General features: G+C 33.1%; 1 protein-coding gene across 1 annotated transcript; it reads right to left on the bottom strand.

Moving 5' to 3' along the window:
• Positions 1–12,709: 12,709 nt before the first annotated feature.
• On the bottom strand, positions 12,710–21,537 carry LOC127733555 (uncharacterized). Its single transcript, XM_052242900.1, has 9 exons — positions 20,278–21,537; positions 19,374–19,473; positions 18,483–18,533; positions 17,333–17,524; positions 16,593–16,763; positions 15,232–15,402; positions 14,588–14,784; positions 13,371–13,551; positions 12,710–12,780 (listed from the first exon to the last, which is right to left on the bottom strand). The coding sequence occupies exons 1-9, from the start codon at positions 21,520–21,522 to the stop codon at positions 12,710–12,712; spliced, it is 2,379 nt and encodes a 792-aa protein (XP_052098860.1). The 5' UTR covers positions 21,523–21,537.
• Positions 21,538–21,746: the final 209 nt, after the last annotated feature.

The following is a 21,746-nucleotide window of genomic DNA, read 5'->3' as shown; positions in this document are numbered from 1 at the left end:
TTGCGAAATCAGGGTAACAGTTGAAAGACTTTTGAAAAGGGACCATGCTTAAACAGTTTTAAGCAAAAAATCCCGATATACTGTTAGTAATAATCTGAATTATAACAAATTTAAGAATATGAGTTAGCAAAAAAAAGTTATTTTAAGTCTTGAAATTTATTACGAATGTTGGTTGTAGGAACCCGGCGCATTTCATTATAATGACAAGAGTTCGGGAGACCAAGATATTAATCTGTTGAATTATTCATCTCATGAATATTCATTAGTAATTTGCATATTAATCTCAGTGTGTATTTTTTAAATCTCATTGTGTAATTAACAATTCTCAGTGTGTGTTTTTCAATTTATTTCATCTCAGTGTGTCTTTCTGAAATCTCATTGTGTAATTAACAATTCTCAGTGTGTGTTTTTCAATTTATTTCATCTCAGTGTGTCTTTCTAAAATCTCAGTGTGTAATTTTAAATTCTCAGTGTGTGTTTTTATATTTTTAAATCTCGGTGTGTAATTTCGATTTTTCAGTGTGTTATTTTAGGTTCTTAAATCTCAGTGTGATTTTTTTTGTGTATTTTTTTCGAAAAAATGGTTTAAACATAGTTTTGACGAGAACGGCTTGCCATACATGTCAATCTATTCTGATTTAACTATAACAATCTTCAAATTTATACAATTAAAACCGAACACAACAACGCTTGTACAATTCTAAAATTTCAAAAATGACGTAGGTTATATAGGTATTTACAATGGAGACTGCATAGATATGCTTCTAATAAAAATAGTAATGTGCGACATGACCTGGTACATTTCTAAAAGTTCAAAGGTGACGACAGTTAGGGGGAGGGGGGGGGGGGGCAATATCTTTTTCTGTTAACCTGTTTTGGGCTTTTTCAAGGTCAGTGTTGTTCACTGTTATTTGAAATATATATAAACTGTAAACTGTTTTCAACCCACTGTTTGTTATCTGTTCTGTTAAAATTGGCGATGTTGTTAACTGTTTTATATGAAACTGGGATTCCTGTTATCTGTTATTTGACACTTAAAGTGTTCACTGTTTTGACATAATTTATCTTTGTTAACCCTTTTTTTTTTCGGAAAAAAATTAAAATTGTCAGTACTAAGAGAGATCCTCATGCCATCCATCCTCTACTTTTAGAGGCATTATTAAAGGAGAAATTATTCACTTTAAGAGATGTACGAACGATCCAGTAGATTTGCAAACGCAATATGCGTTATTTTCTGAACGCCTTATTAAAAGGGGATACAAATAAAAATCAAATTAAAACTGTTATGTAGGAGGTGACTGCAAAACGTAGAAATGACACATGAATGGTTAAACTGAAATCTGTATTACAGTGGCCTCACTTAGTAATCTCCACAGTATTTTAAAGACAGAAACACACTTAAAGAACAATATTTTAAAACACTGGGATAAATTAAAAGATGACAAAGAGGCAAAACTTTTATTTGATAAAAGATCTCTTTCATGCAGCTTAACACTGACTTTAAATATGCATGGCTACAGTCAAAATATTGTTTCATTTTTTAGGGCATCTTTGATCTCAAAATGACTATTTTTGGGCGCAGGGAGGCCCTGAAAAATGACTTCAAATTGGCTAATTCTCTTTCTCTACCAGGGCTTTGCCTTGGACCTACAAAAGACCATAAGCGACCCCCCAGACCCCTCGCCAAAATGATTTTGCCTGCTATCCTGAAATTATTTCCTCTTATTCCAAAACTTAATGAAAACATTGAGATGCTTGGAAAGGGTGAGCATTTCCTGCCTTTTGCAAGAAAGCCGCTGTTTTGTTTTGAAAACTCCTCAAATTCAGATAGAACAATCAAATACACAAACATTGTTCGATTTTTCAATATGGTTGTTAAGTGTTATTGAAGTTTTTACACCACTGTTATCTGTTATTCAGTTTAAAGTTGGTGTTAACTGTTATCAGCATTTTATATTTGTTGTTAACTGTTTTTGCCAAAATCGAGGTGTCGTTAACATGTAAACGGACCCCCTTTTGCCCCCCCCCCCCCCCCCTTCATCCCCGCCCCACCTTTGTCAAAATTATTATTATTACTTTTTTTTTAATCATTATCAAACTGCTATTTATTTGGGGTGTTTAAATACGCAGCCTCTGTTGTAATTACTTTACCGTCGTCAAATTTGAAATATTATACATGACGTAGATGTAAGCAACCAATATTAATCACGAACGCCGTAATGCCGTCAACATACCGTGAAATAAGCTATAAAAAGCCATGATATAAACAAGATGTAAAACAATTTAAAAAACAAAAATCAACGGTCTGATTTATGTACAGTACAATTAACTAAAACAAATAATTATTATAAACAGCGACCATCGAGAACCAATAAATTACGGGCTCCTGATTTGGGACAGGCACACACAGAATGTAGCTGGGTTAAACATGTTTGCGAGCGACCAACTCCCCTAACCTGTGACAGCAAAACCTAAGAACAAACTGTAAAACTAAATTGAAAAGTCGACAAAAAAGCACAAAAAACTAATAAAAAGACTTAAAGACACAAAGCACAAAAAACTAACAAAAAGACTTAAAGACACAAAGTATCGATCTAAGAGTACTCGCAGTTACTGAAAGCTATATTTAGCCAATAACAGATAACAAAAAAAAACATGTTTTCTGAGACTAAAATATCAATCAGTACACATCCAAAGATATTTAAAGTGTAAATACGTCATAAACAGTATGAGAAAAAAACATGACCTTGTGCAATGCCAAAATATAAGAATGGACAGGATGCAGGACCTTAAGTGTTAACTGTATAGGAATAGATGTTAAAGAGAGGCGAAAGATACCAAAGGGACATTCAAACTCATAAGTCGAAAATAAACTGACAATGCCATGTCAATTAATCTTTTATATTGTTGTGTATTGAGAAGGGAACATCATGAGACCACTTTCACAAATAACTAAAAAATATAATTCATTTATTAAATAACATCCTTCAGCTATTCACATGAATTAGTCTCATATATCGGCATTAACATATTTAAACTTTGTCCTGCATGCTCCCTGAATGAATGTTTTGCATTTAAAGGTAAAGCTACCAAACATTGAGATCGTCCTACTGGTATTTAGATATGACCGCTTTCAGTTGCGTCTCTTTAGTTTTCGTTGAAGAGCTTCCACCAACCGTCAAGATGAAAACATCAATAAAAGCGCCGTTTACATACTTAAAAGTTACTTAGTAGATGTTGAGTTTACGTCAATAAGACAGAAACCCAACAACACAATGAAAAAACCCAAAAGACATCTATAGGGATCATCATGGATTTTAAACAATAGATAATCTTTACAATATGATGAGGACATTTTTGCGTATCGTTTATCAATATTAGGTACTGATCGCACAAAAGATTAATACAAAATGTTCTGACAACAAATTTTGACATACGTGCACTTTTATTTCAAAAGATTGGACGCCAGTTATCAATTAAAACAAATTTGACGGAAGGATTCATTAGATATGAAGTATTTAAGTTGGTAAGCTTAATATTAGAAAATATTGAAGTTTAATGTGCATTCTAATATGACGTGCTTCTTTCGCTTTGTAAACAACACCGTGATAAAATTCTCGATATATCTATACTTAGCGCAGACTCAGAGATATACATAATAATGGATGTTACAATATACCTCCCACGTAAATCCACATGAATTGGAACCTATTTGCAAACGCTTTACCGATTAAATTGTTTTAAAAATTGCAATTAAAAAAAGACAAAAGAACTTTTATTCTTACTCGGATACAAAAAAAAAGAATTAATACACAAGGGCTCAGAGAAATCAACAAAATCAAAATAAAATAAAATTCCGCGAAATTCTATTAATGTTTTTTGCGCATTTAAGTCATTTCAAAACATGACGTCATACAAATGAAAACGCTAGAGTTGAAGGTTTTCCGTTACGTAAACAATCGAAATTCGTATACTATTGTATCAAAATGAATTTATGAAGTAGGTTTTGTTTTATTTTTTATTCTATTGCATTTTTCGCATATTAACTGATTTCAGCAAGTCAACATGGCGGCTCCTTAGTTACGAAATGTCACCTTTGGATTTGACGGTAGCTTACGAGAAAAACATGTAAATTAAAAATGGCAAATATTGGGTTTGAGAATTAAAAGAATTTAACATATTTTTTCTAACGGTTATTCACGAAATAATCCATGCAAGCTTAATATTTATTAGAATGTTTGAGCTTTATCTAACAGGGAGTAAAAAAGAACAGCCATACACACGGCATACCCACCCTCGCTTCAGTTTTTTAATGACCGTATTTGTCCTATTAGAATCGAAATAATTCATGGAAGCCATAGATTTGTTGGAAAATTTCTTAAATTTCAAATTCCAATGGGTGTTTTACAAACGTTATTTTGACGTAATTTGCTACAAACTTTCAAATTCAAATGGGTGTTTTACGAAAGTTATTTTGACGTCCTTTGCTACAAATAATCCATAGCTGGAATTAAATTAATCTGAAATTTATAAATTGGCTAAAACCAGATTGGTGCGTGATATCAAATCTTTTTTTTTCTAATTCTGCTAATTTAAAAGTTATTCTTCCTAGAGATTCAACGTTTGCGTGAGTTAAAATAATGCCTTTAGTTAATTGGTCTCCTATTGCCCAATTTTGCAGGATAGTTGTAATGTCAATTACAACTCTGACGTCCACAAAATGTTTCCCTTTCCTTCGTGTGCGTTCAGAAGAATAATATAAATTACAACTCGATCTCTGATAAGGACACGTAAAAAGTTTGCATAGACATGTCACTCCATATCGCGTTGATTTTTATCCTATTTTCATTTGGTAAATTATCTGTGAATGCAAATGTGTGTTCACAAATATTAGGAAGATATATACATTTTTGTGACATTACAACACATAGATGGATACCTGGAAGCGGAAAAAGAACTATAGAACAAATGGACGTCGGGTTTATGGAGCCTTTATTGTATAAAATTGTATTAAATTCTAGATACAGACGGTATACAGGTATGTATAGCAAACATTGTTGATAATTTATACACATCCAGTCTTTGAGAACGTTAAAGTCTTCCTAATCACATGTCCATGGGGTCACATCGAATTCTAAAATCTCAGTTTCAAAAACAAGGAACATTTGATTTCATATTTCACTGTTAGATGACATTGACGTGAATGTGAAAATGGAATTTCTACTGGACTCGGCAGATACGATAGGATCTGTGTTTCCTGTTGCCTTTCAAAACAAATGTTTTTGTTATCGTGTTCAGACGATTTTTGCCTGCAGTTTCGATTACCACTGCAATACAATGTGTTTTACAATCGTGTACAGCAGATTATTGTTATCTATGACATCTGCAATAGTGATAGCCGGTAATAAGGTTTAGATAAACTGTATACAATTATAGGTAGTTTTTCAAATTTTCAAAAGAGCTAGATTCTTGACTTTAAAATAGTCATGTATATCTTTGCCCAAGGGTAGGTGTAATCTCGAAATATAAATTGATTTTTATATTCATCAATATTATTGAGCATGTTCCCCAAGAGCTGGCGGGAAAGCCAGAGTCACAGTTGTTGGAATTGGATGCCCTAAAAAGGGTTTTACTGTATATTTTGGCTCTGGAGAAAGTATCAGTGACAATTTTGGTTACTAGATACCTGACATAAACTCCAAGGATAATAAAGTCCATGCTAAGACACTTCGGTTTTGGTTAATAACTCTCATGTATCCCAATCTGTATTGTAACACATTTATGCAGATGAAACATTTTCGATAATAGTACATGTTTCCTTTGTTCCTCCAAACGAACTATGTTAAACCCTTGAAATACAAGACCATGATGTAGCTAATTTTTTTATTTAAAAAAAAAGTGCGTTTCGGGGAGCATCTGTTGCAGTCCTAGCTATTCACTGGACTCTTTCTTTGTTGTGTTGTTTGGAAATTATGTAAAGTGAAATTTTACCCAAGAGTTTCGGATAAAAGCATATATTTCGGGGAAACTATACATGAAAAGCAAATATGGAGAGCACCAATGCCAATAGAAGAGAACACGAAAACACAAACAACATTCTGCAACACACAGAAAGCTCAGGATTTAGAAACAGGAATCCTATCCAGAACCAGATGTCAATTCGAGTTTTCCGAGAGAAAAAATCCTGTTGCCAGGATAACAGGATTGAAACACAATGCTAGTAGCTCTTTTGAGGTACTGTCGTACACGAATGTCAACAAAGCAATTCTTGTCCTAAGACAAATAATAATGACGATTTCTTATACCAACGACACAAACAAGCAAAAGATACCCGGGTAGACGTATGTCTTGTGAAACATTTTACGATAGACTATATTCTGATTTAAAGTTAGGCCATAAGTTACCCAATGAAATAAAGATGTGTAAACTAATCTATTTGGCATCCGTTGTATTGTCCATTGATAAAAGCAATTTTTTCAGATTTGGTTAGGCGTAAAAAAGGTTTATCAAAGATATACCAAGTTTATAATTGTGTACGCCAGACGCACGTTTCATCTACAAAACAAATTCGTTAAATATGTAAAAGAATGAACCACCTAGGACGAAATACGTCCCCTACATAAATGGAGACATACTTAACATACAAAGATCGACCAACTTATTATGACTGTTTAACTGTTAGATTTAAATAGTTAATAAGGGGAATCCCCCCTCAACTCCCCCCCCCCCCCCCAAAAAAAAAGCACAATAAGAAAGAACTTTAAATATATTACTTCTTTTGTGTAAATTCAATGTTAACCTACATTTGTTATGTATTTATGTGTTAAAAATTTGTTTGATTATTTTCATTTGTTTGTAGCTATGGAATCCCTTTAGATCCTTTGGATATAGAGAGACCTTCGGACACGACTCCGTCATTTAGTATGGTATCAGACTTTGAGGAGATTCAAATACAATTGGGATGTTATCATTCAATATATTTTTCATGCATATAAGATAGTCTTCTCCTTAAATGTGTGTATTTACTGCACTTCTTTCTGTTTTCAGAAAATGTCTGATATCTTTTTGTGACATGCTCTGCATAAGAACAGCTTTTCGTAAGAGTTTCTTTGAAGTCACATAAATGTTCTTTAAATTGGAATAAACAGTTCAGGTGTATATATCTGCAGTAATAAAGATTATTTTGAAGTTCATTGATTTGTAAAAATAACCCTCTTAAAACTAATAATTTCAATGAACTGTACTAAATGTATGTCTAGATAAAAAATTTCGCCTCTTTAGGAATTCGTATATATACTCGTGATGTCAGCAAATTGGTTTTAATAAATATTTGGTTACAAGGACGCTCACGAATAAAATACGACTTTATAGACTAAATTGGAATTACAATGCATATAAGTTTTGTAGATTTGTTTCCAGACTGTTTATTCCTGCATGTAATTATTTTACTAAGATCATGTGAATCGTTTACCAAATTTGCTTTATTAATATTTGTTTAGTATGAGAGTTTACTTTTAATATCTGAAATCACATTAGAGAAAAAATTCCAAATTTCTTTTCAATAACAGTGTCCCGCTTGTTTTTGTTGTTTTTTTTATTAATTTATTTAGCCAACACTTATATTATGTCTCCCGATTAGGAAAAATGGTTGGGAATCCTTTTTTTCCTCAATCGTGGTTTAGTTACCAAACAAAGTACATATATTTAGATCAGTTTCTTTTACACACAAATATCAAAATTAAAAATAAGAAAATGCAATGTGATTGCCAAGGACACAACTATCCACCAAAACCCAAAGGACAAGGTTGTGAAAATCTACAGTTTATATTACGGTCTTAAACCATAAGTAAAACTATATACTCAATACGCCCACAGATAACGAAAACTAATGTAAAAAAATTTAAAAGAGAACACTAACAACCTGATTTATGCATTATTAAAAATAAACTTCACCTATTTCTTTTATTCTCGACCTTCGCTTGATCCCATGTAAATTTTTAACTGCAGTCGGTAATAGATAAATTCAGAAATTTTCATATATAGGGAAAAGTGTATTTTTAACAAGATTTATATATTTTCGAATTCTAAGCTTTGAAAAGTTACAAATGGAAAGTGAGGACATTGTTTTTCTCTTTCATGTGGCTATAAAGGAGAAGTTACACTAAGACCTATATTAAATCAATAAAAATAGACAATTCTTCACTCCTTTCGAAATTTGTTGTTTTTACTAAAAAAAGGAATAACAGGATATGGCCATTATTCGATGCAATCGGGTTTTTTTTAATATTTTGTCAAACAAAATATAAGGAATAGCCTACGCATCAACATCTTGGCGAAAGACATCTTGACTGTGTTGCTCATAATGTTTAAATAACATTTGGTATATCTCAAAGCGAGGCAAAATTGGCAACTTTTTCCTTAAATGCTACCAATTTGAATCCCTACAGCAAACATGTAACTAAAAGACAACGATTATTTTGATGCACATTTTTAGAAGTAGATTTGTCATTAGTTCGTCTCGCCAGTAGACATACTGATTAAAGAAACAAAATATCAATATAAATGTACATGCAAGTCAAGCCTTTCAATCTCATTAAAAACTTCCCAACGGTAATTATAATCCAGACAGCACAATTAAAGTAAAGACAATCACTGAACCAAGAACTATAATGGTAAGTATTAAATCTAGTTCAGACATATATGGTAACACGAGAACAATGAAAATAATATCAAAAGATTATAAAACCAAGAAGGTTACGAAGAGAACACGGAAGTCACAGTTGGAAAAACAGAGACATTTTAATTTTCCGCATTGTAAAGAGAGGTTCGTGTTGCTCAGGCTTTAGTTTTTTATGTAGTGTTTTGGGGATTTGTTTGTCTTTTCGTTGTCTTTCGTTTATTTCCATGGCGTTGTCAGCTTTTCTTCGACTTACGAGTTTTGAATGTCCCTTTGGTATCTTTCGCTTCTTTTTTGCATACTTCTCGTAATTGACATTTACCTACCGTTATCTTGATGATATTTTTTCGTTAAATAATCTAGAGTTCTCTAAATATATTACCGAAATTTACCCAAAGGAACTTACTTTAATAAATCTAACATAAACAACAGTAGTTGTCCTTTTCTAGATTAAGACATTTCAATTTTAAAGGGAAACTCCATACTAAAATTTACGACAAAAGAGACGACTTTTCATTCCCTATTGTTAATTTTCCATTTTCAGACGGCGATGTTTCTTAAGCTCCATCATACGGTGTATATATATCCCAACTCGTACGTTATGCTGGTGTGTGTAGTGATGTCATAGATTTTAACGAACGTAATCAATGCATCACTGGTAAATTATTAAGTCAGGGATTTCGTTATCATAAATTGCTTAAAACTTTTACTAATTTCTTTCATAGATACAAAGATTTGATTAGTAAATTTGGCTGTACCTGTAGAAAATTTATTAAAAACGGTATTTCACATCCTAAATTTTACGGTAATATTGTACTAAAATCGCGGAAATTACTATGTGATCCGTGTTAACTCATCGAACCATTAAACGAACTTATTAGTAAAGGTTATCTTACCAATGTTGTAATTAGATCTTTGAATATAGTTTACATTGGCACAATTATAGATTTTGTCATCAGCAGATTAAAACATAACTAAATTTGTATTCTTTTCAAACGTTTTTTTTTGGGATGTATAAATACACATCCACGTTCATTTTCTATATAGAGATTACTCTATCTATATATTACAATATACATATTTATTAACAGGTTAACTCCTAACTATCCTACTGCCTGTCGATAGTTTTATTTTGGCATTGCACAAGTCATGTCTTCTTTAACTGTCCATGACGTTAAAACACTAAATCCCTGGGATGTGTTTTAGTTGATTTTAGTCTCTGAAGCATGATTTTTTATTATGAATTGTTTTGGGGCTTTTAACTAGCTTTCAGTAACTGCGAGTACTCTCAAATCGTACTTTCGTGTTAATTTGACCTTTTGATACAATTTGTAATGTATTTTTGTTATTTAATGTTTACTTATTCAGTGTTATATCTAGTCTCACTATTTTTAATATATACCACCTTTGATAAGTGTTTAGTATGACGATAAATTTTCACTTTTGTTCTCGCACTAGGAACAACAAAATTATCTATTTTGTAAAAATTATTTCCGTACTCCATGTATACCTTACAACAAAGTTATTTTTATCTACCTGTGTACGTTATTTTATTTGGCAGCATTTTGTCCAAGGTTATGGTTGTCTTTCTGATATTGTTAAACATCTAACTCCCTTGTTTTATTAATTTTGTATGCCTACTAAAACGTTTAAACCCGCTGCATTTGTTTGCACCTGTCCTAAGTCAGGAACCTGATGTTCAGTGGTTGTCATTTGTTGATGTGGTTCATAAGTGTTTCTCGTTTCTCGTTTTTTATATAGATTAGACCGTTGGTTTTCCTGTTTGAATGGTTTTACACTTGTCATTTTTGGGGCCCTTTATAGCTTGCTGTTCGGTGTGAGCCAAGGCTCCGTGTTGAAGGCCGTACTTTGACCTATAATGGTTTACTTTTACAAATTGTGACTTGGATGGAGAGTTGTCTCATTGGCACTCATACCACATCTTCTTATATCTATTTATGATACATTTGAATATTGTTTCAATTGCTTCACACGGTTTAACTGAGTAAAAACATTGGTATTGTCCTGATAAGTTCAGAGATTTATTATCGAAAGGAAAAGAATTTTAAGTTCATAAATTCTAAAAGAGGTTTTTTGGAATGTGACATAAAGAACAATAATTAACGTACACAGGACGTGTATAAAGGGCCTCATATGCATTTATAAATGGACAATGGCACATGTTATCTTCATTTTATTTAAAAAGTCAATTGATAAGATTTATATTTGTTCATTCTCTTCTCGATAAAGCTCTTTTACAATTTACCATAATTCTTTGCATTTTGGGTGCATATATAAATACGCAGCAACGTATGGTTAGAATTGGGATGTAAAATCTACCCTAACGCATACCGCCCCTTTTGTCGTACAATTTTGTGTATAGCTTCCATGGTAAAACTGTATTGTATAAATCTAGGAAATGACAGTTGTTCATATTTGATTTATTTAATGAAAGTTCCTCCTTTGGGTAAATTACATTACCAAAACGATACGTATTTCAATTGTGCTATACTAAAAAGTAAACAACGGTGTGCGAAAACGTAAAATACATACATACAAGCATTTTAATTGTAAAACTTTTAGACTAAGGATTGTCAAAATTATCAATTAGGTCACTTGATACAGTGACTTTTACGTTTAGTGATCTCCTTACGTTCAAGTCTACTCGTAACTTTCCTTTACTCGTTAATTTACTTATGTCATCCAAGAATCACACACCGAACCAATCAATTAAATATATATCAAGGACAAGTACACATTGTACAGAAATCTCTTACGTTTAACTCGGTCACTAATCACATTTGTCGAAATAAATGTGACGAAACGAATCATTTTAAGATATATTATAAGATGAAAGTGAGAATACATACATCTAAAAAAAGGTACCAAAGCATATATTTGAATAATAGTAAACGTAGGGTTAACAATGATAATAACATAACAAGACAATGAAAAAAAACAGATATCAAAAACATACATAGAAGCTATCCAAAACCACATTATATTATCTATGATTGTGTGACATGGTAAAATGTCTTGATACTACAGTGTGAATTTCTTTTGGCTTGGATGATACTTTTTTCTCATGATGACTGAAAAAATATTCCTTTAAAGTGTCCCCTTCACATACTCATTACTAGATATTTCAAATAACTGCCTCTTACTTCTGGACGGTAAATATGACAGATGTCGTATATAAATCATGAAACTCTGTTTTAAAGGCACATCCACACCTGATATTGGAGTTCGGATTATTTAATCAATTGATTTCACATCCACTGCACGTCTTTGTTATCAACTTTGTGCTAGTTTTCATTTTCTTTCGGGATGTTAATTTTTGTAATTCTCAATCAATTTGGTAATCTTCTAGTCGAATCCTGTGGAATTCAGAATTAATTTGGAAATCGGCGAATTCATCCCAAATACAAAAGACGCATTCTCAAATATCCCAAAATTTGAGTTACTAATATGATATTTAAGTATCATCCGTGGTACAAATCATTTGGAGAAATAACAGTTTGTAAATGTATACTTAAACTAAAAATAAAGTGTACATATATTAAGTAATTTATAAGAATTCAAAAGTTGCTGTTTGTACTTAATTTTCTAATTTTTGTGCTATTTTCACGTTTCTTGAGCGGTGTAAGAAAAATATTTCTCATCACTAGTGAAATATATGTTCTCGGCAAATGATTGGTCGAAATTTAATTATGACGTTAAATTTTCTTGATTTCTTCTAAATTTCCTATTGTGACGTTATGAAAAAAGGCGACCATGCCTGATGACGTACGTCACATATAAAGAACACATTTTTCTAAAATTCTTTGAAAAGGAAGGATAAAAATCATTAGAGAATCAGATTCCACCACTATAACTCGTGTATTAGTACGATATTTCTCCACTCTCAACAGTTAAATTTTAATTATTTAAAAAGCTCGGCAAGCCTCGCGCTTTATTATCAAAATTCAACTGTCTCGAGTGGAGAAATATCGTAACACACTTGTTGCAGTGATGTAATCTTTATTTCTCGCATTACGTAAAAACTCTTAAATATCCCACTAAAAATAGTAACAAGATAACTGATGCTGCTGCTGCTGCTGAACCTGAAAATAAAAAAAAAAATCCATGAATTTCAAGTAAACCTTTTTTTAATGCAAATAAATCCAATAAAAGACTTAACTTGAAAATTTTTCGTTTATTGTAATTCATAGAATTACAGCAGTCTTCTGCAGAATATATGATCTGACCAAAACTTATCAGTATTGAAAAAGCCATCTGTAGATACTAAGAAAATGTATTGCTACAAAGACTTCCTGCATTTCAAAGTTCAATATTTACTTTTTAATTGTTCCCCTTTGAGCTCCAGAATGTTCCCACTTAATTAGTGTTTTCTCACTAAAAATATCCTGATCGATTTTTATATAAAACAATTAATTTGGTAAGAGTTTTTTGTAAGAATTTGAAATATGCGACATTAAATCTAAACTTTACCCAAGGAGCGTACGACATTTCAATTAAAAAAAAAGGTTTTGTAATGTTTAGTTCTAAAAACCTATATAATCATGCGGATTTAAGATATTAGCAATTGCTTATGTATTGATGTATTGATGCTGAAATTATTTTTTTTTTTTTGGGGGGGGGGGGGTATTCTAGAAATAAACAAATATTTTTGATCGAATAAGAAATCACATACGTTCGGAACCGCTTGGGCATGCTAATAGTACTTGTGGACTGCATCCAGCATAACTGGTTGTTTCGTCGGACCCGTCGTCACAATTACCAGTGGCAGGACTCTCGTCACAGTCACATGCCTTTGAACCATCAATGCATTTTGTACTTCCTGACTCACAAGTGAAATATCCAGAAGGGCACATCTGTAATAAAAGAAGTGGAAACGTGATATACATTTTTAAATATCATATTTAAAATTTCAAATCTAAAATCTAAAATGACCCTCAAATATAACGGTACAGCAACACTAAAATATAAAATTATGAACAAATGCATGAACGAGTATTCACTATTTTGATTATACAATAATCATGCAAAATTTCAAAATATGCTACATGCATATCGTGTTTTTTTCCTGCAGTTCTTTTGCAAGTTTTACCATATTTTTTTAGTGGTACAAAATTAAAAAACCTCGAATTCAATTTTATTTAACTGAGAGAATGTTCATCTAAAGGGTTATTTTGGATATTCTACGTCCCTCAGTTATACCAAGTTTTCTTACATTCACATGATTCCGCCATGTATTTAGAAAGGAGATGTGGTATGATTGCTTGTAAGATTACTATCCACCAGCAACAAAATGACGGCATGTAAGCAACAATCGGTCACATTTCGGCCTTCAACATATTAAATTAGTTTAACTTGAGAGTGATTAAGAACCCAATTGTGGCCGCAAAATGTTAATGAATTTTATGAAACATAAACAATTATTTTCAGTAATACTAATTGTTTTGCATATACGGCAAACTTTATGATAGGGATTTAAAGTGTTCACATTTGACTTTGTCTTCCTTTCTGATGTAAAGCATTTTTTTCATAAAATTTGGTAGGAAGATTACCGTACGAAATTATAATGTCATGGTATAAAAAGCACAATGATCACATTTAAGATTTAACTTGAGACCTAGTAGAGTTAGTTCAGATAAAGAAAACTTGTTATTTGGAGAAAGAATGTCGCATTAAGTATATGCAGGTGTTGCTTAAATAACTCATCATAGATACCAGGATTGAAATTGTGTACGCCAGACGCGGTTTCGTCTACAAAAGACTCATCAGTGACGCTCGAATAAAAAGTTAAAAAAGGCCAAATAAAGTACGAATTTGAAGAGCATTGCGGACCCAAAATAATTAGAGTTCAGTTCATTTGAATTTTTCCGAAAAGAAAGAAGTACAAAATACCTGAACATATTGTCCAACTCCTGCCGTAGGGCATGCGTGTGTGTTACAATCGCCATATTCACTCGATGAACCGGAACAGTCCAGTCCGCCATTTTGAGGTGTTGGATTATTACACACTTTCGAACGGGAGTATTTTCCTCCTCCACAAGTCACAGAACAGGAACCATATGCTGACCAAGATCCCCATCCTCCGTCAACTATTTAAATAAAGTTTTATAGTTAGGAGCCGTATTATAGAAAACGCATCATGTTGTGTTTTGCTTGTAGTATAGCGTCTGCAAATTGGTAGCTTGGACAAGAAAACAACAATGTCAATTTAAGGCAGTAAGTCAGTATTCATAAATGCTTTTGCTTTAAGTCACCCATAAGGCCAGGATAGCTAAAAATCAAAAGTGGTGAGAACAGGTGATTCGAACACTAGCACTTCGATGTGTTTAATTTTGATTCGTCGCTACTGGACCGATATCGCGACTGCATGGTAGGTTGCAAGTCCCGAATGGAAGTACTCGTCCAGTAGTAGTGCTTCGGTACTAACTTTATTTTGTTACATACAGTGGTGTGAGAGGATATAAATCCTGTTTACTTTATTTCAAATTTATATATTTGATATATTTATACTGGAAAAAATAGAAATCAATACTCACTAACGCAATCCTGTGTATTGCATGCTTGAGTTTCTGAACCATCACCGGAACAATCGCTTCCGCCATGTGCTGGAGCTGGAGCTGCGCATGTCCTTGACCTTCGCTTTGACCCCCCGCCACATGTAACTGTACATGTTGCCCACGACAACCAATTTGTCCAATCACCATCGACTAAGATAATAAGATACAAAATTTTCTCTTGTTAAAATTCAGTTGACCGCGTTGAAAAAAGGCTAATTGTTTATTCAAAATACCTGCTTTAAAGCATTTATTATACGTTTTGAAAAAGTATAGAATTTAGCAGTTATATAAAAAGTTATCCTTATATGTTTTATACTTTTTTGTGTATCCTTGTCCTGGGAACAGTATATCTAACTGGAAATGATAAAATTGATAAAATCTCGAACTTTACGAGACTTCGCGAGATTTATGGATTTTGGAAGCGTCTGATTGAAAACTATCGGAACTGCTCAATAAATTAACCACACAATTCCACACGTTCAACAAATACAATTAATTGATAAGTTTTATGGTAAAGTAGATATATTTTGTCATATAAAATGACCAATATAATTGTGATTTATTTGATGTGAAGTGTTTTAAAATGGTTTGTGAAATTCGCGGTTAGTGGGAATGCCATATGTGCCTTTTTTTATTACCCCGTTTGCATTATGTACCCTTCTGTGATGAAATAAATGCGACTATGACAAATTTGAAGTGACAGATTACAACTTCGATACACTGGCACCACTCATTACTTAGTTTAAATGACATTTTATTGATATTATCAGAAATTATTAAGATAATAGCGAGTACGTATTTTACACATGTCCGTTTTCGTATAGTTCCGTTCCGACGATAAAATCGGCTATAATTAGGTAGTGTCAAGTCCCGTCAATATATATGTTCCTGCCTTGTCTAAAAGATCAATAGTTATGAATGACAAATGCAAGTACCGGTCATGCTGATATCCGTCCTTTTTTTTTTAATTTATTAGATCATTATGGATTAGGATAGAATTTAAACATTTACTTTATATAAAAGATGCATACGACTCCACGGAAAATTTGCAATACCCATTAATCTTACATTTTTTGGAGAAAAAAGTTTTAGTGTGTTACATGTATAAGTATCAAAAGCTGAAAGATGCATTCATCAATTAAGATTCATTGATAGATCATTTGAAAAAAATCTTCTTTCGTGGAGAAGAACTATGTATTTAAGCACTACTTCAATTCTTTTTCGAATAAGCACTACAATACTTTAACACTGTTATCCCATTATATCCACATGTCCATTTTATTTAAGCAAAAAACATACAGTACATGTATATTGTAAAGTTGTAACTAAACAAAACTCACTTGGACAAGGACTTAGTGTACACGTTTTTGAATCGGAATATGACCCACTGCAGGTCAGACCGTTATACTGGGCTGCTGGGTTGGTACATGTTCTGTCTCTTGTCTGCGTTCCAGTTGCACATGTCACTGAGCACTGTCCCCAGGCAGACCAGCTACTAAATCCACCATTTACTATCATAAAATTAAGTATTATCATTGATATGGTCATAATTATAAATTAACTGTTTACAAAACTTTGAATTTTTCGAAAAACTAAGGATTTTCTACCTCACGGATATATTAATTACCGTAGCTGTATTTGGCAAAACTTTTAGCAATTTTGGCTCCTTAAATTCTCTTCAATTTCATACATTATTTGGCCTTTTTAATTTTTTTATTAGAGCGTCGCTGATTAGTCTTTTGTAGACAAAACACGCGTCTGGCGTACACAATTTCAATCCTGGTATCTATGATGATTTTATTATCAGTAGTTTGTTTATTCTTTTGATATTGTATTTCTGTTACGAAAATGTGTAAGCGACTCAGTTTTTTATTTATTTGACTGTAAAACATGTCTGTGAAAACAGTGGTTATTTTCCCAATTTATCAGGAGTTCAACAGTGATACTTGACTTGTTTGGCTACAATTTACAAAGGAGGTCTATCAATCTTCATGCCATTGTTATAAATATCAACACCACGTATTCCTTATTTCTTGTCACAAAAATATTAATTCAACTAAAATGTTAGGCTTAAGCTTACTTGGGCAGTAGGTTGTTGGTGTACAAGACTGACTTTCTGAACTACTGCCGACACACTGCAATCCATCATATTGAGGTGCTGGATTTGTACATGTTCTTGTTCTAGTCGCGGTACCAGTCTGACTGGTTCCATAATCTTTGCAAGTAATAGAACAACTTCCTAAGCTATTCCATGCTGCCCACTCTCCGTCAACTAGAGCATAAGTTCAAAATGCATTACTACCTTAACCTAACAGTTAACTGCACTATTTACTTTTCGTTAATACATAACCCGACTAATCCAGTCGTAATATTCCGACTCACTATCGACCTTGAGAGGACACTGACTGATAGAGGGCGCTGAATCATTCGAGTTAGTTAATACACATGTAAAATCATCAACTGTTGAATTTGCTTCGATACGAAATAGCCATGTTTTTCATATCTTTTGGTTTGTGCACTTTTCAAATAAACATGAAATACATTCGTACCCGATTGCCAACATTAGGAAATACAGATATTGAACATTACTTTAAAATACAGAAAAACATATATGTATTCATTAATTTACCTAAATTTGCTTACCATGTTTAATTTTCCGAATGTTCAGAAAACCCACAAGTAAAGAAGAAAGTCTGATAAGGCAATTTTTTGGTCCCTTGAATTTGAATACCACAAAGTTAGACATGAGTCTGTTGAATATTAGTAATATATTTGAAGTTTGCCTTACATAGGCCTTCAAGCTTCTTGCAAGGCAAAAAACTGCCAAAATACCTTCATTTTTAGATCTTCAATTCATATGAAGATTTGAGCAACAGCCTAACCCAGAAGCAGTTTTTGCGACAAATTTAAAAGTCTTACGATGTCAGGGAAATATCTCTTTGATTAAGACTGTTTCTCATATCAAATTGACCAATCTATATGATTTGTTGGTCAACTGAGTCAACACGACCATGTTTTGACGGTCATAAATGATCAGAATATATATCATATTCATTAATCACTAAAAAAAAGTAAAATTTTTCAATGATTGAAGTATTTCACTTTTTTTCAATGTCACGGGTCAAATAACGACTCTTATCTTACCTCCCCTTTTTGTTTTTTCGAGTTGTCTTTTTAGCGATCACGTTGTCAATAAGTTTACGAATTAGTTAAAAAGCAAAATTACTTACTAGGTGCTGGTGTTGCACAATCTTCATCTGACACACCGTCGCCGTCATCATCTGTTGAAAAATATCACATAATATTGAGGTAAGATGCGGTTTTGATTCCCAATACAAATAAGTAATCAACTATCCTCCAGACGCAGAGAGCCAATACAAATGAACATATGCCTAATAAAGATTTCAAGGTAACAACTATCCTCCAGACGCAAAGAGTGATGCAAGGAATATATGCCAGTCCTTATAAAGTTTTTAACACCAAGACAAACATGATCAACATTGGTTCGATCCCCCTGCCTTTTCAAACTAGCTGATATGCTTCTCCGCTAAGCACACGGCATTTAAAAGAGTTTTTTTTTATTTGAACGTTGCTTCATAAAATTACAATTTTGAGTTTTCCACTGTATACCATTATCAACAAAAGATACAAAACAAACTCTTATGTTGTACTGTTACACCACTGTCCCAGGTTAGGGGGAGGGTTTGGATCTCGCTTACATGTTTAACGCCGCCACATTCTGTATGTATGTGCCTGTCCCAAGTCAGGAGCCTGTAATTCAGTGGTTGTCGTTTGTTTATGTGTTACATATTTGTTTTTCGTTCATTTTTTGTACATAAATGAGGCCGTTAGTTTTCTCGTTTGAATTGTTTTACATTGTCATTTCGGGGCCTTTTATAGCTGACTGTGCGGTATGGGCTTTGCTCATTGTTAAAGGCCGTACGGTGACCTATAGTTGTTAATTTCTGTGTCATTTGGTCTCTTGTGGAGAGTTGTCTCATTGGCAATCATACCACATCTTCTTTTTTATATCATTTTGCTGTTACAAAAACAATGGTGAGAGTATAAAAAGTACAACATCAACCGTCTACCCTCCCAAACAATAAACTAATAACACAGACCATTGTTCTGATTGGCCGTAGTACAAAGTTCTTCGTCAATCAATCCATCGCAGTCGTTATCAATACCATCTCCAACAACAGTTGTACTTGGTACACAAACCTATTATATGTAGAAGCAAGAAACGTATATAAATATATATTCAAAGCTAGAGAAGTAAATATGCATTGCTGATGAAAAGCATTTTTTAGATGTTTAAAACAGTTTATGCTATACCAATCTCCAATAACAGTTGTACTTGGTACGCAAACCTATTATGTAGAAGCACGAAAAGTATATAAATAGTTATTCAAAGATAAATTAATGGTGACAAGTAGTTTTTAGATGATTAAAACATTTTATGCTATACCCATTTTAGTATACCAGTTTTTAGATTACTAAAACATTTTTGCTAACCCACTTTTTAGAAGATTAAACAATTTTTGCTATACCAGTTTTTGAATGATTAAAACATTTTTAATATACCTATTATTAGATGGTCAAAACGTTTTTTGCTTTGCCTGTTTTTATATGATTAGAGTGACACGGGTGTACTCATTTCCCAATTCCCGCCTTTTAAATTTGTTTCCATACTTTTTTTTCAGATCCCACTTTGTTATCCCCTATATCACACATCCCGACTATTTTTACCCCTATACACCACATCCCAAGAGCGTGTCATTCCCCTCATGTGCATAGGAAGTATGGAAGCAAAAACAGACGGACTACCATGTAGCCTTTAGAACTTTTGATATTTGTTGCAATGGGGGTAATAAGAGGAAGGTTTTTGTTAAATTTCGCCCAATATAACTATAAACAATCTGTTTTAGATATATCTAATCATATATAAATTACACTATAAACTATATATATTTTCATTATCAAAATAATATCTTGCTATTTATATACATTTTGGTAAGCACTTACAGTGTTTATACCAGCCATGCGCATTCCGGTTGTAAAACCGTATGTTTCTGCATTAGCTCTGCCATACAGAAACCCTCCAAATACAGAAATCACTGAAGTGTGACGAACGGTGTGGGATCCTTCTGTTACAGATATGTAAGCTCCCACTAAATTTGTATCAGGTATATTATGATAAACTGTGTTGCTTGGGAAAGCAGAACCATCTAACCTCAGTCCGGATTTCTGTGAAGAATCTACGACGAACATGAAGTAGTTGTCATAGGAACCTTTTGAATATTTTGGTGTTGTAAAGGTATAGTCTGCTGCATACTGCTCGACTGGTGGTATGATGAGCATAGCAGGGTCTGATGGTTCATTGCTGCTCTGTTGACTCAGAACAGTCTGTACCAAGAGTATGGATTTGTCAGCAACGAAGTAACAATATTTTCCTGAACCTATGAGTAGCTGCTGGAAATCTCCAGCGTTACTAAGAGAAACACTTCCTGTTGTAATGGCATTATTTTTGTTGCATTTATAAGTAACGCTAGTGCTATCTTCACTTGCAATGATTTTGAAGTAGTCACCAACAGTTCTCATTGGTGTAGGAACTGTTGCAAATCTCTTTCCCCAAGTGTCAACTGGTGTTAAATGCTCCACCAAATGATCTTGGCTTCCGCCGGAACCAGTTTTTGTCTTCCTGTTTCCGCTGAATACAGAAATTTTCTTATTGGCTGTGATGTGTGCCCCAGTGAGATCGCCAGTGCTTTGTAATTGTATGGCGTCATATCTGTCCATACTTAGCGTGAGAGTATTTCCCTTGTTGTAAGTAGCGCCGTTGTAGGTGACCGATCCGCAATTAGAACAAGATGACAATTTAATGGAGACAGTTGTGGAATCTTCTACTCCAACTACACAAATCTGAGCTCTTCTGTATGGAGGATAATATGTCACAGTGTAATATTCCATAGCAAGAACATCTGTTGGTAAGCCCAGAAATGCGTCGTTGGAATAGTCTTGTTTGTTGACACCGTAAATAACAATTTCGTCCGTCGCTGTCACCAAAATACCCTTCTTTTCCTTGACCGATCCATTCAGACGCAACTTAAGGTCTATAAATAACTGTTTTACAGATCCAGCTATGACTGAAAATTGCTCATTCACCGAGGGATTTGTCCAACCAGGTGATGTTACATGTACATCTACAATTGTAGTACGAGAAGTCGTAACGAAGAGTTCAAGTGGGAAGTTTTCTAGATAGTTGTCCATATATGCTATGATGAATTCTGTGCCTCTGTTGTCAGGGGCACCTAAAATTTAAAAAAAAACAAGAAATAGCTGAAATTTTCCAGGTATCAATGCAGAAAGATGGAGTATAAAACAACTATCAGTTATATTTCGGAAAACTCCTCTATAGGAAAATGTATATGCGTTTTTATATAAAATGTGATGAAGAAGAAATCTGAGAGTAAATACTAGTTTCAAACAATAAC

The sequence above is a fragment of the Mytilus californianus genome, unplaced genomic scaffold, assembly GCF_021869535.1.
Source record: "Mytilus californianus isolate M0D057914Y unplaced genomic scaffold, xbMytCali1.0.p SCAF_3, whole genome shotgun sequence".
Classification (NCBI taxonomy): domain Eukaryota; kingdom Metazoa; phylum Mollusca; class Bivalvia; order Mytilida; family Mytilidae; genus Mytilus; species Mytilus californianus.
The sequence above is the reverse complement of the archived record's forward strand: the minus strand, read 5'-3'. Positions and strand labels throughout refer to the sequence as shown.